We start from the raw sequence: 26,867 nt of genomic DNA on the forward strand, positions 1-26,867 counted from the left end.
TCGGTACGATTAATCAGTTCCCTTATTGATTTGTGATGAGTTTTCTATGTGGAAAAAAAAGTAGTCCTATAGGGTTTTAGCATGACAGTAACTGTTTTATTATTATACAAGAGTCCGAACACAGTGTAGAAAAAGAGTAGAAAAAAGCCATTTTACAGACAGTACAAACAGTGCTGTTGCATATTTGTTGAATGTTGCCAGGCTTTGGACTGTTTCATCCTCCACGCCTTGACCCTTGTTGCAGGTTTCCAACAGTGTAGATAAATGACAAACTCTTACGTCATTGTTTGTGTTGTCACAAATAAAAAAAACACCTGCACTGATAAAAAAGAATTGATTAGCTCGGAGGTTTACGATTGAGATGGATGGGACCATTTGGAAAAGGTTCTCAAACCCATCGTTACACAGGTGTAAACAATACATTTAATGATGGTTGGATTCTGTTTAGCTGCTTGAGTTTTATCGTCCCTGTGTTGTGTGTGCAGACTCACTGTCACACTGTCATGGCTTACTTGGAAAACTGAGAAAATAATAAACAAAAGAACAATAGAACCCAATATGACTATGAAAAAGGGTTATTCACCTTATTAATGTATGTATCCTACAGTTTTCGTGCCATTTAATTGGTGCCATAGGTCAACCTGCCAGTAAGAGCTGTGTAGTGTAGTGGAAGAATCTCATTTGAACAGTTTTCAGTGGGGTGTCCCATAATGACCTACATGCTGTTTCAGAGGAGAAGAATAAAAGAATCGTGCCACAACCTTAACTACATGATGTTTCCCTGTTTGACGTGGTCATGTTTGAAGTCAGTGCCACAAAATAACTCTAAAAACACACATGGATTGAACTCTGTAACTCTCCAGAGACATCATGTGATTGGTTTTCTCTACCAACCGTCACTATTAAGCAACCAGATGAATGTGGAGCCACTCTGAATAAGGCAATATTGACATAACTCTACTGGTCTAGTGAGCTTGTGTGTTAAGTACCCATGCTCCAGACTAGACAGGGTGACTACAGGCACATTGGTCTGTTGCCTCTGTGCACTCTAGCCCTGGTTGGTTGAATTGGTCCTCTGATGATGATGGACTGCTGCCCTGCCTGCAGGCTTGGACCCCCAACACAGTGCGTTCCAGTTCTGTGAGCAATCAATGATGGGACATGGGCCTCGCACTGTTCGTCTCACTCTCTCCTGGGGCTCGTAGGGTTGTAATAGAGATTGAAGACAGGATATCCGATTTGCTTGGGGTTGTTTAATGCTGTTATCAGCCATATCACACTCATCTGTACATAAATATTTAGAAACTAAGAGGAATTTCTTTGTTTTCACCCTCAAGAAAAGAGCAGTCAGCGCTCAGTCTCAACAGGTATCACTTAGTCTGGCTTCAAACTACTCGCAGTTTTATGAATACAGAAGGACTCCATTCAGTCTGTCACACCCTCTCTATCACACACACGTCAGCTCACACAAACTCTGTGGCTCCTGGCGTCATATGGCCAGACTCTCTGATCTGGGAAAGCTGGTTTCTTCTTCTGGGACCTCATCATCCTCCAGCCAGCTCTTGTTTTTTCCTTATTTGTGTTTTCCCTGCGGAGATGTTCATGCAGGATCAGAGCTGAGAAGATGTGAGACCGATGACGACGAGCACAAAAGTGGTCTTTGTTAGGGACCTCCACGATGAAGCCGGGGAGGCATGTGTGTGTGTGTGTGTGGGGGGGGGGGTTGTGGAGGTTAGAGTGGTGACAAGAGGATGGCCACAGATGAAAAGTGTGAAATAATGCTGGGCTGACGCACCCGGCTGTAAAAGAGCTGCCAGTCTCGTCTCTCTTTCCACTTTTCTCCCTCTTTTTCTCTGAGTCATAATTCCATTCTCACAAAATCCCCCTCAGATGGAGTGGCCTTTTATTTCTCAACGGGCTGAGATTGAGCTCACGCTACTCATGGGGATTGTTTCCATAGATGTCCACATTTCACTGCTCGGCTCTGAAGGGCCTCCTCTGACAACTACAGAGAGATGAAGTTATAACTGCTCTCAGGAAGAGGCAAGTTACACTGCTGCTGCTCACTTGAAGTGCCTCCACTGTCCTACAGGAACAGTCTCCAGAGGGACCTCATTCATTCGTACAGGTGGCGAATGAAAGATTTTGAGATTGTGACGAGGGCTGCACTCTAGTCCTGACCTTCGTGTCCTCAGTGGAAGCTACCAACCTGAATACACACCAATGGTGGAAAGATAGTGAACTCTCATAGTTAGCCAGAATATTTAATTTCTTCTGTGAATACATTTTTCTCTCTCTCTCCCTCTTGGCACTGTTTCCCCTAGAAGTATCATATTAGTGTCATAATGCTGGCTCACAAGTTTTGCTTGTTTGAGATGAGCATCATTTCATGTAGGCTTGGCAAGAAATTATTGACAAGTGTTCTTCCTCACAGAGAAAAATCAACATGATGAACCATTTATTTCACTACTTGCTGGCCTGTCTTTGGCAGCTCTTCTTGAAACATGCAATTCCTTCAAAATTATCCTCTAGAGATTTTGGAATGCTGTATCGATTATTGTTCTTACTTATGAAACATCAGAAGTTACCAAAATGGCATATACAACTATAATGTGAGGATAATGTGTTTGTGTGTGCATTCAGTCACAATGCAGACTTTGGAATATAGTTTAATTGGTAACTATCAATTATTTTCTCATCACAACTGTTCTTACTTAGCTTTATTCTATTGTTGTTTAAGAGTTTAATATGATAAACAACCATCTGTAAGTCAGAACACAGACATTATATTTTTAAAATGATGTAAAAGTTGCAGGTCAAAGCTAAGAATTATTTCATGAATTAAGTAGTTATTCAGTAAATGATACCTTTAATATTTATAATCGAAGAATTTCACTCCAAAACAAAAAACTCAACCCACTTTAAGTTCTTTTTTTAATTGTCACCTTTCCAGTCAACTTGCGTAATAAACTTATCATGAAAGACTGCGATACTGTGCTTTGAATATAGTACCAACATGTTAAATCACATTCTGTCTGTAGGTACTGTTTTGTCCGTCACATGCCATCCTGTCTCTCTGGCCAGTCAGACCTCACAGTTAGGCATCCAGTGCTGCCGTCCTCCTCTGCATGGTTGAAGGGGGAAAGGTTGACAAGACAAGTGCAGATGAAAGTGTGAAAGCCAGAAAGGAAGTAAGTGGTGCCTAAAAAAAAGTAGCACATCAGCCATCTGGTAATATTTTGGATACAGGAGAGATGACGTTGCACCAGCACAGATAGTGTGCAAGTCTGAGTCAAGACCTGATTACACTTAAATATCTGTTTATCACAAGTAATATTGTTATCATGATGTTAAACATTATCACATACTTTGCTCATATTGTGCAGCAACGTATCCTCATACAATGGTTCGTATGATATTGAACGAATTAGCACCCTACAGATGGCGTCATCAAATTACATACATAACGTAAAGTTGCCTAGTTAGTGTAAAGTTATGTAGGTTCTCCTGCTTTCTTCTATATGCTGTCTTCAACGTAAACCACTTTGAGTTTACATGTAATGAAATGTGCTGTTGCTATTGCCATTAGGTTTAAGTAAGTAAATTTCTGTAGGTCATTTTTAGGAAAATAAATATGGTTGGGCATCATGAAGTTACACACTTACGTACTTAACACAAAGTCATATACTGAACAAGTTATGTAGGTTAAATTAAGGCAAGTAAAGTTATGTAGGTTCAGTGTGAGAAAAAAGTTCTCTTGGTTTCAAACGGTCACAAACATTGGTCTCCTGGTGGTAAGTCCAGTGTTTGTTTGACCCATCCTCCACCCTAACCTGCCTCCTTACATGGACTTTCTGTCTTTATATTACTGCCGCCTCTACTCCTCTCAGTGCACTGGTCACATGATCACAGCCGTCCTGATTGTGAGTTATTCACAGATTATGTGGTTTATATATGAATTCTGGTGCATTACTCTTAGTAAGTATATATACAAACAGATCATGAGAACAGTCTTCCTGCAGCCCTACAGTCTATACAGTTTTGCTCTTGAACAACTCATCTGTCTTCATCTCACTCACATAATTACTTCTTTTCATCATATTACTGTAAGCGGAAGACATCTGACTGCAAAGTGAGTCAAGTTGCTGGAAACTCTGAATGGATATTTAGCCCCTCTGGTGCTGCAACTTGTCCACAGAAGGGTCAGTTCATTATTTCCTCGTCTTCACTTCTGCTTACTGGGATTTTGCACGCTTCATCCCTTTAACTGCATTTGGTTTAAGAAGTCTGCTGCTGCGGGCTGCTCTGACAGCTGACGTTGTGGAAGCTGTTTTACTTCCAAGTTTTGACAGACGCGCAGCAGCCCTTTGATTGGAAGAAGCTACCAAATTCCTCTTATTCTGTTGGTGGCATCAGTGTTTGTTCCCATGTTTGGTTTTCTGACATTCCTGCTCGTTAGCAGCACTGAACGTTCTAATGTCAGATCTTCACTCCAGCACATGAATGCACCACACAGAGCCAGCAGTTTATCTTCCAGTCGCATGAGGTTTTGTTTGTAACCTTTAGTGTAAGCGCGCAATAATCCTAATGGACAATTCTCAGATTATTGCCATCAGACTTTTTGTCACCCACAGCTTTCTCATCCTGTTGGCTGCGGAGTACAGAACACAATCTCTAGAGATTTTAGAAATGTACTCCAACTCCAAATTTGAAAGAGCCCCCCGTGGAAAATGCCCCCTTTGCATCGGTCTACTTTTGTCCCGTCACCTGAGTTATGGTTTCATCTCGTGGCGCCGGGCACTCAGACTGTGGCTGGAAGTCAGACACGTACGAGTCAGTGCACACGCACACACATCACATGGTCCAGAACAGATTCAGTTGGCCCTCTGAGTGCTTCCCAGTGAGACGCCACATGTCCCTCGTGTTTTTCTTATGTCACTCTCTCTTGTGGGAAGAGAAGTTTTGCTTTGATATATGTACAGTATTTCCATAAGTTAAGTATGAACAGCTGTGCGTCCATATGCCTGTATGCCTTAAGGGGGATTATGTGACTTTTGGTGCCATTGTTTGGTTCTAAGAATGTATAACCAGCCTGTGTGCAAGATGTCATACATGGATTATCAAGGACCTAAAGTGAAGTTGTTCTTTTATGTGCAGCAGGATATATTTGGATAGGCAAATCCCAAATGGAGTCCTCTGAAGAGTGAGCTATTGACATGCAGGTCAAGAAGAGAGTGAAGTCTCGAAGGTACATCTCGTCTGTGCTTTTGTTATTGTGTGCTGGTCTGACACTAGAGGAAAAACCTGTTCCTTTGGCAGATTGTTATGGGGTCAACGAATGTGGGACTAGTGGAAACATACTGATCCCTCTGCTTAACACTGGTGAAAAAGATACCAATCAATGAAATGTCACAGGCATGACCGAGGTGTGCATAATGCATTTAGGCCAGAACATTGGTGTTACCTAAGGAAAACCTCAAAGCAGCCACACAGGCTACTTTAACCTTTATGCAATTATTTATGATGTTTGCTTGGAGAGTATGACAAGGTCTGTGTCTGATACTCTCATGTACTGCCTCTGCTCTCTGAGCGGTATTAAAACCGAAAGAAAATGCGCCGTGTTGGCTCTTTATCTTTTTAGTATTATCTCTCTGGATGTGCAGGATATATATCTGATTTTGGTATCTGTACTGTACTCAGTCCTGCCTTATTTCTGCATACTGCTTTGATACAATAATTTGCTTGTTAAACAGGAAAAAAGGAAATTATTTCCAACATTCATTTATTGTTCAAACTGAACAATTAATGGAACATAACTGGCACCAATTAAAAAAAGATGACTGTCACATTTTAAATGGCAGTTTTTTTTACTGGTACTCTCTTTCAACTAACACCCTGAGTGAAATATTGCAGCCTTTCACGATGTGTTTATTGCGCAGGTTATTATCACATTGATTTACTGTGCAGCTTTTGTATTAGAGTTCACAGTGGCCTATTTTTAGGGCTGGATATCTTTTTTTTTAACCGATACTGGTGCCTGTACCAAAACAACTTTTTCATGCTTTAGTTTGAGAGATAAGTACTAAATCTGTTTGTTTGACCTCTTGAAGGAAAACTACAACACTTGTAAAATTCATATGTTCTTCCTGTAGTCTAAGACACTCCAATGATATAAGTAAGCATGAGCAACTCTCCCTGAAATCCAAAAACTAGAGTGCTAAAACCTCAAATTTGTGATGTCATCATCAAGTCTGAAGCTGCGCCATAGACAGTTAATTGGGAAAGATGTTCTGGATGACACTGAGAGCACCCAGGGGAATGCTCTGAGTATATGGGTACGCTTTCTGTTTCAGAACTGAGATACAATAAACTGAGCACTGCAACATCACGCTATCACTTCTGGGTAGATGACTGGCAATTGATTTGAGTCGTGAACTCGGTTTATTTCTGTTGTTATTTTCAGCCATAACTGTGATGTTCAAAGATATATAGTTAGTCTTGGTGGTGGGACGTATCTGATGTTAATGCTGTGCTTATTTTATGTACCATGTTGCTTCACTAGCATCTTTGAAAAACAAAAGCTACCAACATGCTAAGCAATTACCTGCTATAGACGGGGCTGCAGCAAAAAGTACCTTAAAAGACCCACCTATTCAAAACATTTTTTAAAGTACGCTTTATTTGGAATATTTTACCTGCTTTACCTTACACACTAACTGATCCAGGCAGTGTTAAACCAGCAATTCCGGTATTCTCCTTAGTAAAATTACTTCTTTTGTTAATGGAGTCTGGTGGCTCAGAGTTCTTAATGTACGTGGTGTTCCTCTTTAAACATCGGCATTAACAAAGAAACATATAGAGCCTAAAATTTGATACATTAGATTAAATAGGATTTTTAAAAATGTGCTCTCTGATTTAGATCATGACATAATGAGATCAAACAATAAGCTAACAGGACTAAGAATCAGTTGCATTTGATACATGGCACTCATCAATACCAGATTCTGTGGACAGATTTTGGTTAGCACTCAATAAGTGTTGAAGTTTGACACCCTGCCATATTTATATTTAGTGAATCCAGTGTCCAGTGTTCACACATCCTGTACGCACACATATACACACACAGACCAGGAGAAGTGGAGTGTGTGATCTGTGTCTGTCTGCGTGAGCTGCATGGATCACAGCGGCTCACTTGGCTGCTGTCAGATGGTGAGAACCCATCATCAGGTGCTGTGGGTGCCAAACAATGCACTGGCTCAAATAATAGATCCCCCCTTTACTCCCCACCCCGCCCCCTCAGAGAGGGAGAGTGTTTGTGACTCATCCACTTATTGTATTACAACCACAGGCAACGATACAAACCCGGATAACTTCCACCACCACGGGTAGGAGCAATTAGGATTAGCGATAAGCGAAATATTGCTCTTAAATACAGCCGATGATAAGGCAAATAATAGCTGGGCTAATAATAGCTGTGCGAGTCGGGATGAGGAAGTGCAGGCTTCTAATAACAGCTCATGGTTTACTAACAACTTGGCTCTCTGCAAAAGTAAACACAGGGATTTAAGGCTGAACGGCCATGGCGGACAGCCAACAGATATATATTAGGAATCCATTAGCAGTGTTAAATGTTGATCTGTGTGGCATGCAAGCCCCTAGGCTTTTAAGGGCAGTTTTGCTCTGGATCCTGTTCAGTGTAGTGCACCCTGTCCCAGTGCTGGTGACAGGAAGGTGAATGGCTCTGTGTCAAAGGTCACCATCACACCAGCCAACTGTCCTGTTATCCCACTATCCCAGTTACAATTACACTGTTATAACAGCCCAAACATATGTCGGGCTGGTGTGAGAATGCATCACCGGAGCGAGGCAGTAATTAACACACATAGTGACTATCAGGGAACAAACACCTTCCTGCGACTGAAATGTACACCACTGTGAACAAGCCATGGATCTATTGTCAGAGACATTACAGACCAATGCCGTTTCTAGGAGTTGACAACTGGGACTAAGCCTGGACCGTCTGGGGCTTAGGTGAGCGTGTGTGTGCGCTCATTTTTTTTGGGTGGTCCCCACTGTTATGCCTGAAACAATACCACCTAAATTTAATTTAGCTTTACTGCATTGTATGCAGGGGCTGATCTATCGGGTGGTAGCTGCCACCCCTAAAAAATGCATTGGATGCAGTAAGACATGACTGAGCTGTGACAGGACACAGGACTGATATCACCCAGTTGATGCTAGCTGTCTGTGGGCAGCAGCTCCATTTTCACCTGGCCCCAGCAGCTTTCCGATTAGCCTCGATCTCCCGGTCCTGGCTGCATACAACAGCACAACAGTACAACAGCTTGTTTTCCTGTGGGTGTTTATTTATTCTATCCATCTATCTATTAAGGCTGTCAAATTTGATCAATTTTGAAATCACAATCAATAATCAATAATCATGTTAAGACCATTGCTTTGGACAAAATGGACATCTGCACGGCAGCTGAGAATCCTCAAAGCTATGGCACCAGTGTTTAATTGCTACTTCTACTACTTTACATTGTTCTGTTTTTACATTATTATTATTATTAATATTAATATTATTATAGTTATAGTTATTATAGTATTATTGAATTGAAACATTTGTTTGTTTGGACAAACATTCAGGAATATCAGGTGTTTTGATTATTTTTGTTTTCTTAAAATTGTGTGACCAACTCCCCAAGTGTCTAATGTCCTTTAACTTATGTCATCTATTCTTACATGACAAAATCATCTGTTGCCTAAAACATTGTTCCCATAACACGTTTTTTATTATCACAAAGCAATCATCATATAAATTGTACTGTTATTGCACCTGCATCAGATATCACAGATATAAAGGCCTAGTTGGGCTTTGCTTATCTACATTATTCAACAACCAGTGGTTCACTCAAGTCGCTAGTGGGACTTGTGTTTATACCATAACTTTTTGGTGTAGTGTTGTCAGCTACTGCTGCTCTGTGAGCCTGATAACCAGGGGTGTATAGCTATTTGTGCTGGAGCGCACCTGTGACAGTTAAGGTGGGCTTGTTATGAAGGTTTTGTAACCACTGTCCCTACGGTGGTAATTTTACATACAGCAGCTGAGCAGAAGATGTAATGAGCGCATGATACATCCATGACTGTAGGCTTTGTGTCCAGGTCAAGAGGGCTATAGATGGACTGGCTAAGCTTGGAGAGGACGTTACCCCAGCACCACCCACTCCCTCAGTCTCTCTACATCCACACACACATAGGAAGCCACAGCAGCAAAGGCTAAGATCTTCAGTAATTGAATTATTTACATTTCAGGGTGATTATAGATATTTTTCCTCTTTCAGAAAGATTCAGGGCTAGATAAAAAACATTCCCGGCTAAAGCCTCTGAAGCCCTGTGCCGATGACGCAGATGTTACAGACCCTCTTTAACCTGCTCTGCCTCTTTGACTTTCACCTGACCAGCTTATTAAATGGAAAGAGCAGATCACCCTAATGATTTTGTCCAGTCAGTGTGGACAGTTTTTCCTGTCTGCAGCTCCGAGCCTTCGTGTCTCACAGCATGTCTTATTCACATTTTCAGTGAATGACGTCAGATACAATAACAAGATCCCTGGTCCCATGATGTAATTTCACATACTCAGGGTTAATCCAAAGGAAGTTGCACTCTGTCTTGTGCCTTCACGGGATCCTCCCACTGAAGTGTGCAGAAAGCTAAAAAAGTCTTAATTTATCACGCTCCCTCCTCACACGTAAAAAAATAAAAGCCTCTCCTTTTAAGGTGGCAGACAGACAGCACTGTTTTCTTTGTTGGGGATGAAGTGTCATAGCTGCCAAAGCTGCTAGACTCTACATTTTCTTTAACGTTCATAACGCCTGAATCACATTTCCTCTTTGTTTTGGTGTGTAAAGCCTTTCAGGGCTGAGCAGAGAACACCAGGACATTATAAACAAAAGGCCACAACACTAAGACATATACGGTAGCAGCTCAGCTTGTAGTTTTCAAACCATGTGTTGACACTCAACACCTGTGCTTTTATTCCAAAGAAACGCTGCTGAAGTATCAGGCTTCGCAAACATGTCACATGCGACTTTTCCCGAAGATGGCCCGGGAGGCAGATGTGTTACATGCATGAGTTCAGTGTCAGCTCATCCACAACGGCGCAGCTCATTAAAGCCAAAGCTTGGGTTGAAGCAGTAACCAAACTGCTCTCGTGTTTCTGCTGTTTAAACTATAACCTGTTGTTCTTGTACCCGTATTGATCTGTGTGCTTTGTAGTAAAAGTCAATATTGCGTATGGTTGAGGAGTCAGAGCAGGGAAGGACAGCCGTTAAAACAGTGTAATGAATGTTAGCAGATGCTTATATAACTGGACAGTAAGACTAAACTCTTGTATGTTTTTATTGGAGCTCCAGCATCTGGCCCACACACACACACACACACACACACACACACACTATCTCATTTAATGTAGCTCAATGTTCCCGCACTTAATTCTGTTACTCAGTATTTAAAGACAGTCTGGCTAAAAGAAAAAAAAACATGCCTTAGTACGAGTCGCCAGCAGACATTTTCCCATTTTGGAATAATCTCTTAATATTTGTGTTACATCGGTCTCTGTCACAGTGAAATGGTGGCCTTGGGTTCATGTTGTGCATTGTGCTTAAAAGGAGATGGAGGCAGTAGCAGCTGAAATGGGAATTCCTGGATGTTTAGCTCACAGTCACACAGTTCAAGGTCTGGACTCCCTCACACAGTTCAAATCAGCGGGAGCAGCCAACAGAGGAGTGAACGGGGCTGGTCGCCTGGTTGGTTCGTTAGGCTAATTAACCAAATCTTGTGTTCATGCAGCCGCCGCGCTGTAATTGCAGCTGTGCCTGTGAGGGTGTGAGTGGGCAGGAAGTGAGGGGTTAGTGAGGACACAGCTGGGAGGAGGGTGCTGTGTCCGGCCCTGCCCACTCCTCCCCCTCACTCCCCCCCTCCTCTCTCTGTCCAGCCAAACTCTGACCCCGAACCACTGAGCAGCCAAGACCACTGACAAACACACACTGGAGTACACATCAGCACAGTTTTGTATCCACTACTCATTAATACTAATATGTGTTAATTAATACATTTGAATTGTTGAATCATTATTCAAATGAGAGAATGACAGTGGACACCTGTTGGTTTGTGCTGTTACTAATGCAACTACTCATACTACTGTCACTCCCACCACTATAGTGATGTTCTATCTATCTATCTATCTATCTATCTATCTATCTATCTATCGATCTATCGATCTATCTACCAAATAGCCCCTGTAGCCCCCCCCCAATATCCAAAGTTCAATCAGGTCTCTCTTGAGAATGAGACCACGTGATAATCATTCATTGTCATTGCCTAGAATATCATACTGCAAGCCTTTGCCAACACAACATAACATTTCAACAAAGATCCTGATTCATGCATGTGTTTTATTTCAGCATTCTGTCTCTGGCTAGCTAGTGGTGTGTCGGGGCTACTGGAGTATGGGTTTATTAAAGCTCCTTTCCCACTGGACAAAAAAAGCCATTAACAGCCACTAATATCTGGCTTTTGTATTCAATGGAAAAGATTACAATCGGCATTCACTCCCAGGAAAAAGGACTGCAGTAGTCATGGGTATTTATCTGCTCCAGCTCTGATGGAAATACGACACAGTAGAGGCGCTACTTTTTAGCCCCTTTGCCTGTGTGATGTAGTGATGGGCTGCCACAAAATACTGTCCGTCTCCACCCAAGCAGCACCCGAACATCGTTCAAAATGTCATCTGCACCGACTTTAAGAAAAATACATAATAGATTAAAAAAAATAAGTAACCAGTGTAGCATTTTCATTGGCCTCCATGCTGCTTTCTACTTCTTCTTAACCTATTTCCAGCCTGTCAGTAGCCCTTTTTAAATAGGAATTATGCAAATTTGCAGGAAAAACAAAAATCGGGGAGTGCGGCAAAATGCAGCCTGCCTACTTTTGTTTGTACAGAATGCGCCTTTGTCGGGAAAATGGGGGGCGTGAGCAAGTAACAAATCATGTAGCTCAGCGTGTGATGTAAGCAGTGACATAGGAGGGAAGCCACGGCTAGTCAGTCCTCTACCGTCCCCGTCACTTGAGGGTTAACGGCCTCTTCATTTGCGAGGGCAAGGAGGGCGCACAATTACTTGTCTCCCCAGTTGTTCATCTTTACAGCGTCTTTCAGATTTGTGTTTCCCTCTTGCTACTAGCTGCTCATTCCTGCTATCAGCTGTTTCCTGTTTATCCATTGCCAGTGGCTCGCACGTGCGGCGTCATCAACAGCTCCTCCTACAAGTCATCAACAGCCCTTCCTATGGCGGAAGGCCGCCTCGGTCCAAAAAACCAAAACCACACCAAAAAGGTTCCACCAATATGACTACCCTACGAGGCAGAAAATTGGGCACCTCGGATCAACTCGCCAATCTGGCTCTGTGTGTCTAAACGCTCGCAGCTTGCTGGCAAAACGGCCCAACATTCGCCAAAAATCTGACAGTGTAAAAGGGGCTACTGACACCAACGTGACACTACAGAGAAAAAACCCCCCAGAAAGGCATACCCATTTGCTGGCCGTGAGAAAGCAGTCTATTTTCAACTGGTTTTCCCATGTTTAAAAACCCACATACATGTGCTTATTTGGGTGGGAAAAGAGAGTAAGCCTACTCAGACTGTGAACACGATCCTTACAGAAGAACCAGAAACACAAAAGGCGGATGATAACAACTGAAACAGCAACAAAAAATTAGGATAATAGGAATACCAATGTATTTTGACAAAGACGGCTACAGTTTGAAGAATGTATTGTACGTTTTTTTGTAATGTTTTTATTACAGACGGTGCTTGGAGGGAGGGTGGGAAGGTAGGAGGAGTGGAGGGAGCGAGTGAGAGACTGTATGAGGCAGAGGCACAGAGGGGGAGGGGTGTGTGAAAAAGATACACTGTGAACTAAGAGACTTTGAGAGAACATATGTACCATACGAGGAACTTGGTTTTCAATTTAAATACATAATTATATATTTCCATACTGTTAATATCTAATTTTCTAATGTTAATGTAATTTATTGAAGTCTCACAGTTAAGGAAGGCTGTATTAAGTTGCCAAGATTACATTTGTACCACCAAAATGTGCTTTGGCCACCAAATTTAGAGGGTTGGTTACCTGTGGGGCCAGTGCATAGCATCTATTAGTTGATGAATCTATTAACAAAAATGCCAAATATAGCCTGGATCTTACTGTATGATGGTAAATTGATGATGTCCTGGCTTTGAACTGTTGGCCAGACACAACAATCCATCGAGAGACCCCACCCCCCCAAATTGATGCCTAATTCAATACCAAACTGTTAATCAGTTGGTAGTTGCAGCCCTAATGTAAAATCAGAAAGGAGATAGCAGTAATAGGTCACACAAAGTGCATATAAGCTCTGCAGAACTTGAGGTTGCACACTCATTTAACGTGAAATTATTTTGTGGCTGTCCCCTCTAGTTCACAGAGACCGGATATGTTTGGAAAAAGAGGGGAAAAGGGACAAATAATAGATGTCCCAGAGCCGACCTAAACCCAGGATGTTACATGGTATAATTCAGCCAAGTGAAGTGAGCCACAAGAAAGTACTAGGACGGCTAAAACGTGAGCTCATGTGACCCTGCTGCTCGTGTTTTAGGGAGCGGCCTTGTTCAAACCTCTCAAATGACAGTGTAACTGCAACAACAAAGAATTTGTTATATCTGTGTACTGTTAAACCGAAAGTCGTTCTCCTCTACTCGCTGTCATTTATTTCTCTGAGGCCAGTACGTCCTCTGTTCCTGTTAGATCTTCTGTCACGGCTGTCTTCAGGCTGTGCAGGTACATTCAGTGTAATAATAAATAAGATCAGGGCCAGTCAGATGCGTATTGTCCTTATTGGAACTGTTGAACTTGAGCCAGTCGAGAGTAAATTGAAGGTCGAGATATTGAACCAGAAGGATAAATGAGCATTATAATCTTTTGATTTGAGGAAAAATTTGTTGGTCAAATTAGAAAAGTGGAGTGGGTAGATTTAGCTTGGTGGTTTTAGTTTGTTTTAGTCAATAATTCCAGGATCTCTGGGAGATTTTTCCTCATGTTTGGACAGCGTTTATGTGCAAGTATTAATTCGGGATCTGTTTTTCTGACAGATGTGCGGCCTGGGTCCAGCTCTATTTAGCTTTGCGGATTTTGCTTCAGCGTTTCACAAAGATTACTTCGTGGCCTCACTGGTCGCCTGAGACCAATTTTGGTTTGGCCCGAGCCATGACGAAAACAAAGCTCTGATTCGAGATGGCAGTGATCCAAGATGGCAAAGACAGGCACCCCCACCCTTCTGCAACATTTATCTTTTTAAGGAATGGCTTCTTCCTTATGTCAGTGATTACACATTATAGTAACCCCTGATTAGATCTGGGCCAGTGCAACAAAGTCTCATAGTATTGTCTATTTTTACCACTCTTTTACCACATATTATCTTTTCCGGCTACGAACAGCTGTGTGTGACTGGGCTTTGACGTTCATCTCTGTAAGACATTTTAAAAAGCTCCAAAATGCCTATCAAAGGTCATGTGCTGGAGAGTAGCCCCCATGTCAACAGCAGTCAGGGTCCCTTGAGTCAGTGTGTTGACTTATGGGATGTAGCATTCTGGCCTTTTTAAAGTTTAAACTTTAGCTTTAGTGGAGCTCAGGGCTGGTGGGATATCTGAACTTATCTTTCATTGCAGGCCTTTTCAAATACTCCTGGATAAATCCAAACATTGATTACGTGATGGACAATGCCTTCATTCAAGAAATGAGTGTGTTATCAGTTCTTAGTTTACCACCTCTCACTGTATTGTTATAGGAGTTAATATTAGCCACAAATTCATCACCGTGTGACCACGTCAGCTCTGCTCACAGACAAGGCTTCTACAGTTTAACCTTTTTAAGAATAAAAGAAACACTTGTACAGTTGCCACAGGCCTAAACGTCATGGAAACATCTTTTATTGATCAGTACATAAAAGCTGTGGCATAAGTTTTGTCTCTGAATGAATGGACCTTGGTGTGAAGACCTGACTTGTGCACACGCACATTCCAGCGTGCCTGTGCGTGATGGAATTGTCCAGTGGGATATTATTAAAGACAGAATGGATTTTCTGTGTGTTTGCCAAGCCAAAATCTTTTCCATCCCCTTCCTTCACTTGTTCTTTAACATGTTATCCGTCTGCCTTACTTTATAAAGCACCTTGCCGGGAGCCGCGCCTTATAAGCCAATGTTTGGACTCCTTTTAACTTCACCGCCAAGAGGTTCTTGCTTAAGTAAATGTTGAGCGAGGCTTGTCTTTGAGAGCCAAAAGTCTGAAGGAAGAATGGTCAGGAGACATCAGGGGAAGATATTCTAAGTCCAGCTTAGTGGTTGTAAAGAGAGTGGCAGCGTGCTAATGAAGAGGAGCTTCTACTGCTCTCTTTACACCACATTACTGTTTGGAGAGCAAAGTGTCAGAGCTACCGTGGGTCTGTGCTGGATTTTCAGGCCTGGGTGATATAAGTGCAGCAACAGACACAACAAGCTTCAGGATCAAAGAACTGCCAGTCCAAAAGGAGTCACACACACACACACACACGCATAGCTCACACACAAGATTTATTCAAAAGCCTCTCTGAATGCTTTTGCCACTAATCTCCAGACTGTGTGGTGACTAAGCATAACTTGGCATTAACACACAAGCGTTGTTCATCATGTTTTCCCCACACTTTAGTTTCACCTATTCAGAGCTATCAGGCTGTTATATTGAGCTATCATTCAAGATGTAGTCACTCAATTGTTGCTCAGCTCTAATAATGCTCACCCTGAACGCACCGTACCTGCTGATATTGGGGGCATTCTCGAGGTTTCAATAGATGCCACTCTCGCATTGGAGTCGCATTTGTAAATAAATATATATCCATGCTACCACAGCATTATTGTGTGTTTTTCTGTGAAACAAAAATACACAGAATCCTAAGTGTGGGACCTCCTAAGCTGCGTTCAAGCACACTCTGTGTTTGTTGCCAAACTTTCATAATCAGTTTGATAGGAATGCCTTGTGCGCTCACAGCTGAATTGGTTGAATGTAAATTGAGTGCGTTGCTGAGAAGCGTGGTCTTGGGAACTGCAGGTGGCCCTGTATCTCAGACAGGCCATTTAACCAAGTTATCTGGCTTGCTCTGTTCAGGGCCATCTGTTTGGGATTAATACGATCAGGTTGTATCAGGGGCCCTTCAAGAGCGGAGTGTCAGTTCTCCATTGGTGGTCTATAACATGACGATGCAGGGCTTATCAGGAAGCCCTGGCCTGTCAATGATTTATGACCACAGCAGGCTAATTGCTAATTAAGTGACGATGCGGCACAAATTCAATGTTGCACTGAGGAAACAATTGCTCAGCCAGTCATGCAAAGAACAAGAGTGGATATTCTTTGTAGGTACTCACACCTGATCTTCAGTAGCCTGGTGATGAGGTGTCAAGCACCTCCTGACAGCTTTGATCTGAATCTTTGAAAGTTGACTGACAGTTGGCATCAGCAATTCTCTGTCATCCCGCATCAAGGAGTTCAGGGAAAAGTGTTCTTCCCTGAAAACATGTTTGAAGGAACCTGGCTGCATCCACTGTACACCCTCAGAAATGAAAAATGAGGATGCATTTTGGATGCTCCGTTGTTAGTCCTTGAATAATGTTGTTGCTCTCTGCCTGCATCAGCTACATCAGGGATTAGTATTTACCCAATACATCAAAAGCATGTTTGCTTCTGCACCTGCGAACCATCAGCGTGTTTATTTTTGCTTACTGCTGTGCTTCTAATCTAGTTTGGCCATTTGTTTTCAGATGGAATAGGAAGCTACCTCCAACTCTCCTCGAATAAACAGTAGAGTTTGCCTGCCACTGTCCTGTGGTAATGGTGTTGTGTTTCAAGTGCAGGTTGTTAGATTGTCTCTGTCTTGTTGTGACAACAACAGGCGAGTCCCTTTGTATACAGTTGAAACCTCATCTCTGGACCACGGCACAAAGCCTGTAAGTTTGTTTAAGCCTACTAATTTTAATCAGCATATGGATGCCAAGTTAGTATTTTACCACTCCTCTTTTTTTTTAAAAGCACACAGACACATTCATTAAGATATGCCGTGTGTGCATCTATACTGATAATCATCCTCTATCTGCAGTTCACCATCTTTCTTTCGGAGTCTTTCCCATAAACACAACTTACAAACATGTACTGGTTTGGCAACATACCAGCCGTGTCTCAGACATGCTGGTACTTTTGATGAAGTTTTTCATGTCCTCCTCAGTTTAATGATAATGTTGTTATTAGGACTGATTGAAACTCAGCGTTAATGTGTGTGTGTTGCCTGCATGTCTTTTTCTCATTATTGATGATATCATCTTCAGAGGAAGCACTCTGTTCTCTGGTCATGGGTCAAGTGACTTTCCCAGGCTGGAGTGTGTTTCTGAGCATGGAGAGGACGTGTGTGTGTGTGAGAGTGTATTTCTTAGCAGAGGGGAAGTCCAGAGCTCAAGGCTCCGTTTCTGATGTTCGGTCTTGGCTGTAGACGAGTGAGAAGAGAAATCACAAACAGACTTACACAGACTCACCACACGCATCCATAAACACACAGGGACGCACAAAAAGAGGCTGCAACAGCGCAGAGGAATGTTTTTGAGGTCGATGACCCCACAAAGCTAACTGTACACTGTATCTAAACTTCATTTACTCAAGCCACAGATAATGCTGTTTTACAGTTTGTCCCTCTGCATTCTGAAAGCCTCATTGTTCAACCAACATACCTCACTCTGCTAGGTACACACAAGAAAGTTACACTAATGGCTGCTATCTGAGGCTGTACATTCAAACATGAAAATGTCTCTGTTGCACTGTTTTAAAGTGCTCCATTGTGACACGAAGAATCTGTTGTGCAGGCTCGTGTCATCTGTTTTTGGTTCTCAAAAAAAGGCTTTTCATGCTGGATGAATCTATTTCCTGTTTTTTCCATTTTGAATTGATTCCATATAAACAACATAAAAGACAAAATAAACTTTCAGCTCAAGTAGCACAAAAATTGGAGTGACACATGTCACGTGTTCCCAGTCGTGCATCAGATTGAACCCTCTGGGCTTCCTATCTGCTGTTTCGAGCACGACGTGAGGAGAATGTCCTCTTGCAGAGCAACCACGAGGCCACGCTCATCTTCTCTAACCAGATCACGTCTAATGGCCCCTCAGACGTTTGAGGAATTTTTCTCCTTGCAGTAAATCCTATGACACAGAGTGTTATCAATTTTCGTTTATTGACCTCACCCAGGTCAGCCAGAGTTCACTGTTTTCCTATGATGTGACATGTGTGCATGCATTTCAGTCTCTCTTGCCATGTTTGTGTTTTCAGATCAGTGCCAACGTGCTGATCTTCGTGTGCACTAACATGATCGGGATCTGTACCCACTACCCTGCTGAGGTCTCCCAGAGGCAAGCCTTCCAGGAGACCAGAGGATATATCCAGGCCAGACTGTACCTGCAGAGGGAAAACCAGCAGCAGGTACACATATGCTCACACACACACACACACACACACACACACACACACACACGGACACATGCATATTCAAACAAATAAGAGAGGGAGGCAGTCCTGCCTGCGTCCTGTAGGAAAACTAAACACATGAATGCAAAAGAGCAACAAATGGGTGTCTCCATTTTCCAGTCTAATTTTTTTGTCTCAGTTTTTGAGGTCAACAATATGCTCTGAAGTATAACACGTATCTCCACTCCTCTCTATTTGACTAACACGTTCCCACGCAGATGCCAACGAGGCAGGGTGACTCATTGAGCATTCTTAACAGTAGAAACTGATGAAAATGAATGGGCTCTCTCTCTTTGCCTTTCTTTCTTTAATTTCTGTCTCTCTCTCTCTCTCTCTCTCTCTCTCTCTCTCTCTCTCTCTCTCTCAGGAGCGCCTACTGCTGTCAGTGCTGCCAAGGCACGTTGCCATGGAGATGAAGGCTGATATCAATGCCAAGAAGGAAGATATGATGTTCCACAAGATCTACATCCAAAAACACGACAACGTTAGGTAAACACAAACAGATACACATACATGCTTCTGTACAGCTGCACTGTCACACACTCAGGAGGATGTCGGAGAGAGCTCGTACACTTTGCTATCGCAGCTAGCACCAGTGGCTTTGACCTCACTCCGCTGACTGATGTGTCAGTTACAGAGTCACTCCAACAGCTATTTCCCTGACAGCATGTATTATGCATGTTGTTGTTTATTGACACTGACAGCACCGGCTGCAGTAACGATATTGACTAAGGCACACTGCTGTGCTTTCTGTAGCAAATGATGGGAGGCAGACCTCAAGTTTTCTGGCCCCCTGTCTCTGCCATCACCACTGGATTTCACCTCCCGAGAGGGAATAACTCGGTACTAAACAGGTGATTGAAACTCTCCATCCATTAGCCTACTGTTGAGCCCAGCCAGTGCTGTTGAGGTTGTGTTGAAGATGGTGAAACGAGGTTGCAGCAGCGATCTCCTGTTAGAGGTGACCCAAATAGGTGCAGGTGATGCACTTAGTGGAATAATCAGTCACTGCTCTACTAAGGTTACACCTTTGTAGAGCAGGAACAATCCATTATCCAAATGTGACACAACAAGTTTAAAACCTGCTTTCTTTTATTCCAAAATGATGCACAGCAGGTAATTTTGTAAAAGCTCCAACATCAGACAACAACTAAATCTGTTATTCATTTTTTTGATACAGTTGTTTACATCACTTATGTTTGCATAACAAGCTCATATTTGGTATATATTATGGTCGGTACATTTACCCTTCAAATGCTTATCTGTATATTATCAATAACTCAAACCTCTTTACTATGGGTGTGACTATACCTGTAATTTACATGGTAAAAAAAATATTGATTTGGACTTTAAAAGGACAGTGTGTAGGGTTAAGGGTGATTTATTGGCAGAAATGGAAAATAAGAATCATTGTGTTTTTGTTACCTGAGAATGAGCCATTTATGTCTATATGGAGCAGGTCCTCATCCTCAGAGTCCACCATGTTGCACCGCCATGTTTCTACAGTAGCCTAGAACAGAAAAACCAAACACTGGCTCTAGATATGGCCATTTGCGTTTCTGCATCAACCACCGTAGTTAGCAGCTCCTCCGCAACAGAGCATCAGAAAAATATTGATTTTTCACATGAAACTGCTTTATTCAGTGTTTGCACTGGTTTAAATCACTGGGTTGGCGTGTTTTGGAGAGGAGGAGACCTGCGGATGATTCGGCTCCTGAATGTCTGGATCTTAAGTTATCAGAGAAAAAAGGTGAGCACACATTAGCAGGTGCTGGGCTAAATGCCTGTTTGTGATGAGCTGAACAGCATCATAGAAACCCTGAGCTGGTACATGATACTGCTTTATTTTGTGTTTATGGAAAGGACGAGACCTCTGCAGATAATTCAATTAAAAACCTCCTGAACAGTGAACGCTCAGGAAATTCTATCCAGGAGTTCACGCTCATGGGAGAAATTTCATCTGGTTACAATCTGCCATCCTCACTGCTAGATGCCACTAAATCCTACACACTGCTCCGTTAGCAGGTCAGATCACTCAGACTACAGAAAAAAAGTTTTTCACAGTCCTCCTAGTAATATCTGGCCATGCAGGATGTCCTGGTTATATTTTCAGATATTCTGTCACTTTTGTCTTTTGCTGCCACCCAGTACAATGTACGTGCTTATTTTGTTTGTGGTGCTGATGTCATTGAAAAATCAAATAAAAAAAAAATCCTATAGCAGCAGTAAAATTCTACATCCTTCTCCAGAAACAACAGCCCAGTCACTGTGTATAATTCACACATCCTGCTGCCAGTTTTCTTTGGGAGTATTTTCACAGTTTTAAGCAGTCCAGTAAAAACTGTTCACAGTGACAGCAGAAACGGATATCTCAGGACTTGGATAAATAAACCAAAAAACTGCATGCCAAAAGGACATCCACTGCACGGCTAGATAACACCAGTGAGTAAGTGAGAAACTGACCCTTGTAAAGATAATCCATTGCATCATGGCCCACAGCTTCGGACAGGGTGGGAGATGGAGACAGGCTCCGGGCTGCTGTAATTAAGGGCCAGTTGTCCCTGAGTGGATGACCTCATGGGACCAACAGCGCCATCTGTCGCCTTCCACTGGAACTCAGAATGTCTGCGGTGTTGTTTATTCTCGCCTTTCATTACTATCAAAAGTTAGCAATGAAAGGCATGCAGACAGGGGGACGGGGGGTGGTGTTCTCAGAGGGACGGGCTGGAGGAGGTGACCTACATTGGCCTAGATGATGAGAGCCAGAGCTGAACAAATGTCTGCCTCTCTCCCTCCCCTGCTCACATGGCAGCTGGACACTGAGGAGGGTGGGAGGCGCTAGACCATGCTAACCAACTCTATATTGTATTGATTGATCTCATTCCCTGTCTCCTTTGTCTTTCTTCTCCTCTCTGTCTGTTTTGGTGACCCTCACCAACTCTCCCTCACTGCCAACCACCCCATCACCTCTCCTGCAGCATACTGTTTGCAGACATCGAGGGCTTCACCAGCCTGGCGTCTCAGTGCACGGCCCAGGAGCTTGTCATGACGCTGAACGAGCTGTTTGCCCGCTTTGACAAGCTGGCCTCGGTGAGCACTGACAACCTGCCGCCGCCATTTTCACAGTAGAACTTTGAGCCTCTGTTGCTTATGTAACCGTTAAGTCTGTAGTCTTTACTGTTAGTATGACAAAGCCAACATGATGTACTTGTTGAAGGGAGAGGATTACTTAAGCATTGTGTAAAACATCTATTAGACTCTGCTGAGAATGATGAGTCATCTAAACTATGCACTAAAAGCTCTGTATTTGACATGAACATCATGAACATGTGTGTTTATGTGTGTGTGTTCCTGTACAGGAGAACCACTGCCTGCGTATTAAAATCCTGGGGGACTGTTACTACTGTGTGTCAGGGCTTCCTGAGCCCCGGGCTGACCACGCCCACTGCTGTGTGGAGATGGGAGTAGACATGATTGAGGCCATCTCGTGAGTCAAATGCACACTGAAACACAAAGAGCAACACACTCAAATGACAACACACACCCTTACAGCCACACAGTAATATTCCACGGAAGGTTAAGTTGAGATTTCTGGCGTTGTTCATGCTGCACAGGGTGTATAGAAGAGATGCTGTGAACCTGAAGGTGACACTAGTTTTGTGACAATAATGTGTGTGTGCATCTGCAGGCTGGTGAGAGAGGTGACGGGTGTTAATGTGAACATGCGGGTGGGCATTCACAGCGGCCGCGTCCACTGCGGGGTGCTGGGCCTGCGCAAGTGGCAGTTTGACGTCTGGTCCAACGACGTCACGCTCGCCAATCAAATGGAGGCTGGGGGGAAGGCTGGGTGAGGCCCTCCTACTCTGCATGTGACTACATTGACGTATTCGCCCATAGCCTGTATTGTTTCTTACACATTGTGTGTGTGTACGTGTGTGTATGTGTGTGTAGGCGTATCCACATCACCAAAGCCACGCTACAGTATCTGAACGGGGACTATGAGGTGGAGCCTGGATTTGGAGGAGAGAGGAATGCTTACCTGAAGGAGAACAACATTGAAACCTTCTTGGTGCTGGGCTGTAGCCAGAAGAGGGTTAGTTCATGGTCACACACACACACACACACACACACACACACACGTCCTTGATTACCTGCTTGACCTCTTCACAACTTCACACCAGTGCCATATTTCGCAGAAACAATATAATGGCTTGTCACCAGGCATAGAGGAGCTTGTTTGTCACTCTGTTGGGGATTCTTCACTTCCAGAAAGAGGAGAAAGCCATGATGGCCAAGATGCAGAGAGCACGTGCGAATTCTGCCGAGGGACTGATGCCACGCTGGGTGCCTGACAGATCCTTCTCCAGAACCAAGGAGTCCAAAGTCTTCAGGCAGATGGTGAGATACACACAGGGAGCACTTAGCTGAGCGCATGGCACCTGTTCTTCTTGTCTATATCTAATTTCCTGTGTCATTCTCTCCGCTCTCTGAAGTCAAATCACAAATATCCTTTCTAATTATGTCCTCAAAGTAGCTGTTAATATTAGATTTTTCTTTTATGGGGACATTCAAGGGTCAGAGGCCTATTGCTAAAGCCCAACTTTCTATCAATACACTTAATACCAACTTCCTTTTTTCTCATAGAGTCTCTGAAAACACAGTCACGCATGGCTCTAGGCAGGGCGGTTTCTGTCTGAAATTTACTGCAGACGTTCATGTCCCCAACAGGATGGACTGTAGAAGCTTTGGTGATCCTGTAGGGTTTTCTCTATCGCCATTATCAGGTCAACATTTTAGTTTTTAGTGTCCAGTCCCTGGATTTATAACCTAATACTTGCAAAACTAGTTAGTTAGTTAAAAAGTAGTTAGTCTGTTGTGCTAGTTATGCAAACAGGCTAACGTTTCGACACCACTCTGTCTACATCAGAGCCAAAGAGAATAAAGACAAAAAGCCAGTGACATATTGTATATCGTCAACCTACCCAGGATTCCAAATTGGGAGCTTGGAGTAGAGCTGCAACTCCTTTGCGTTGAGGTGGTTCGAGCATCTGATCAGGATGCCTTCAGGGAACCTCCTGTTAGCGTTTTCCAGGCATGTCCGACTGTGGGACCCCAGGGTAGACCTAGAAAATGCTGGAGGGATTATATAGCTCAGACTGGCCAGGGAACGCCCTGGGATCCCCCAGGAGGAGTTGCAAAGTGTTGCTTGGGAGTGAGACATCTGGAATACCTTGGTTAGCCTCCTGCCCCCGCGACCCAGCCCCAGAGAAGTCAATGAAAATGGATTGATAGATAGAGGGATTTAAAATCTAGCGGACAGTGAATCCACAAGTGCGAGTTGCCATTGTCAATGTCCAACTGCCGCACCACTTGCAACATAATCACATCAAGAACAAAAGAAGACAGATATCTCTTAAAGTTACAAACATAAAACGTATAAAATACAAAAAGTAAAAGTACTGCATCTATCATGTGATAACATAATAATAAGGTTCCTTAGGTCTTCTGTTACCTTAGTTGAAGATAAGCTTTTGTGGAACTTTGTTTTTCTGAAGTTACAGCGACTCACATATGCTTCTTCTCCCTTCAATTTCTCAAATATGACCACAATATAAAAGTAGCAAATGTTAGCATGCTAGCACACTAAACTAAAGACAGTGAACATGATAAACATTAAACCTGTTTATACTCTCTGAATACTAGATGCTGATTGCCTTCAGAGTGTCCATTAATTCCTGATATAGGACACCTACTAAGTAGTTCCAGTGAAACTGTCTGTTCACCACTCTAAATTAATGGACTGGCTACATAGTATCAGCCTGCATCTGAAATGAGTAACCAAAGCAACAGAGACGCAGTCAGAGCCTCTGTTTACTGTTTTTGTGCAGTCCTGAAATGTCTCATGCCCTGAACACCACAGGATGGCAACTGTAACAACACAAGCTGTAAGAAGTACACTATATTCAACTCGCTACTTCAGGCTGCGGCTGACAGTAACATGACACCCATGTGTTCGTGAAAATCTTGATATTGATTTGGGGACAATGACATGGCTGGATAGCTAGCTGTTCTTGTTGTTAAACATACCGCCAAATACGCACTTTTATTGACTTTGAATCTTGCTAGTCTGGCATTAGCTTTCTGGCTCATAGCAGAGCAGACTAAAAATATCACCTGTTGCCAAGAAGTATCTAAGGTTCATCCTATTTACTGAAGTAGTGAACAATGTCTCCATTGCATAAGAACCTTATGGGATGATGAAGATTGTTCCAGGTATTAGTCGGGTGTGAAAGAGAGAGACTGAATCGTGGCTTGTGAAAAAAATTGTATGCTAATTGCATGGAAATATAAATGGTCTAATTTGTTTTCCTTTGGCAAATGACCATGATATAAGCAGGTTAGTAGCCTTTAAGGTGTCCATAATTAGGAATTAATTTCCTCCGCAGAAGCAATCGTCCTCTGCTTCGTGTTGGACGGTTCTGGCTTCCCTGACGTTCATATATTCCTGATAATGGACACCTCCTCCGGCATTATCCCTTACTATGCATTAGCCTGTTGTTGTTATTGTCCTTAGTAATTGTTCCTATGTACGCAGCCTCACAAATCTGACAGCATGACTTTGTAGATATGAATTTGAGCATTGGTGTGGTGGAGGGTATACGCAGGTACACACCTCTTTTTCTGGCCATTTACAGTATACCCACTAATCAGCCAAAAAAAGCCACCAGAATACAAAGGAGAGAGTATACCCACTTCCTTCTTGGTAACCTACCCATCTACCTAGTAATACACTTACCTCAACAACAGCCACTTCACCACTGAATCTGACTGCCTGAGGGTGACTAATGTGGACTGAATTGTATATATGGTAAAGCCTAAAGGAGACAATGGAAACGTGAGAACAAGTATTGATCTGTTCCTGTCAAACAAACAGGAGTTACAACAGGGCTCCCAGGGATTCCCAGTGCATCATTTACTACTGAAGCTAATCTGATGAGGCTGCAGCTGCAGATATTTCTGTTTCTCACTCTGTCTCATTTCCTCCCTCTCTTCATGCTGCAAGTCTCATTTCCTTGTCTTTGCTACATTTTCCCCCTCTACTCCTCCTTTTGTCCTCTCCATCTCAGAGGGCTTGAGCCCTAGGGGCAAAGAGGTTGTAATTTGAAGCCTCCGAGCATTAATTAAAACATCAGTCTGGCTCTCAGGGATTAGCTGTGCAGATGTCTGAGTCTCTGTCTATTTTTCAGTTGCACTGTGGCTACACGATAATCTCTCCCTTTCTCCTTCCTGCACTTCCTCTGCTTTTTGGTCTCATTTTAACTCTCTGTTTTTGTTTTTCGCAGGGCATCGACGAAGCATCCAGCAAAGACAAGTGAGTGTTGCGGCCCCAGTTTATGTTACTAGGGTGGCTTTCGTTATTAGCGATCGACTTGCAGGCTGTCAGTGTAGCAGTCTAACTTTAGAGCCCACTGTTGGTTTTATGCAGTCAGATGCAACCCAGCACTAATACCATATTAGCTCTGAGTCATCCTGCCTGTCACAGCATAGGCCAACTCCCTCATACACACTCACACACAGACGCAAACTCACACCACACAGTGACCTATTGTTCCATCTACCTCATAGCCGCTGTGCTCAGGAGGCCCTGAACCCTGAGGATGAGGTGGATGAGTTTCTTGGACGGGCTATTGACGCGCGAAGCATCGACCAACTGAGGAAGGACCACGTCAAGAAGTTCCTACTCACCTTTCAGACTGTCGACCTTGAGAAAAAGGTTGATATTTGCTCTGAAAATATACCGTAATTCTCTGTCAAATCAACTGAATTGATTTTCTCCTCTTTAATTGAGCTAATTAAACTTAATTCTCTTTGATTTTTTTATTTTGTATTTCCAGTACTCCAAAAAGGTTGATGATCGTTTTGGAGGATACGTGGCCTGCACACTCTTTGTGTTCTGTTGCATCTGTTCCATTCAGATCATTATTTTCCCAGAGTAAGTAGCTCTCTCCGTTAAGTTGCCTTTCCCAGTTTCCCACTTTCCCCAGTTCTACTGAATTGTGGACAGGAAATGTGGTCTTGATTGGTTTATGAGGAGTTAATGAGAGTTACACGTCCTAATGAGCCTGTTCTCTTCTCTTCCGCAGCAAAATGCTTATGACTGGTCTTTACATCAGCATCTTCATCATCCTTACCAGCATCCTCTTCATCTGTGCCATCTACTCCTGCATCAAAGTG

The 26,867-nt window shown here is 43.0% G+C and overlaps 1 protein-coding gene across 1 annotated transcript in view; it reads left to right on the plus strand.

Annotated features, from left to right (window-relative positions):
- Positions 1–26,867, plus strand: part of LOC126402757 (adenylate cyclase type 6-like) — a 44,352-nt gene that overhangs the window by 7,263 nt on the left and 10,222 nt on the right. The window contains exons 4-14 of the mRNA XM_050064997.1: positions 18,438–18,587; positions 19,000–19,121; positions 21,611–21,722; positions 21,992–22,119; positions 22,321–22,479; positions 22,584–22,725; positions 22,902–23,030; positions 25,976–26,004; positions 26,259–26,406; positions 26,528–26,625; positions 26,777–26,864. Of these exons, the coding sequence (XP_049920954.1) occupies positions 18,438–18,587; positions 19,000–19,121; positions 21,611–21,722; positions 21,992–22,119; positions 22,321–22,479; positions 22,584–22,725; positions 22,902–23,030; positions 25,976–26,004; positions 26,259–26,406; positions 26,528–26,625; positions 26,777–26,864 (1,305 nt within the window). The remainder of the gene's footprint in view (positions 1–18,437; positions 18,588–18,999; positions 19,122–21,610; positions 21,723–21,991; positions 22,120–22,320; positions 22,480–22,583; positions 22,726–22,901; positions 23,031–25,975; positions 26,005–26,258; positions 26,407–26,527; positions 26,626–26,776; positions 26,865–26,867) is intronic.

Source organism: Epinephelus moara, chromosome 16 (genome assembly GCF_006386435.1).
Source record: "Epinephelus moara isolate mb chromosome 16, YSFRI_EMoa_1.0, whole genome shotgun sequence".
Taxonomy (NCBI): Eukaryota; Metazoa; Chordata; class Actinopteri; order Perciformes; family Serranidae; genus Epinephelus; species Epinephelus moara.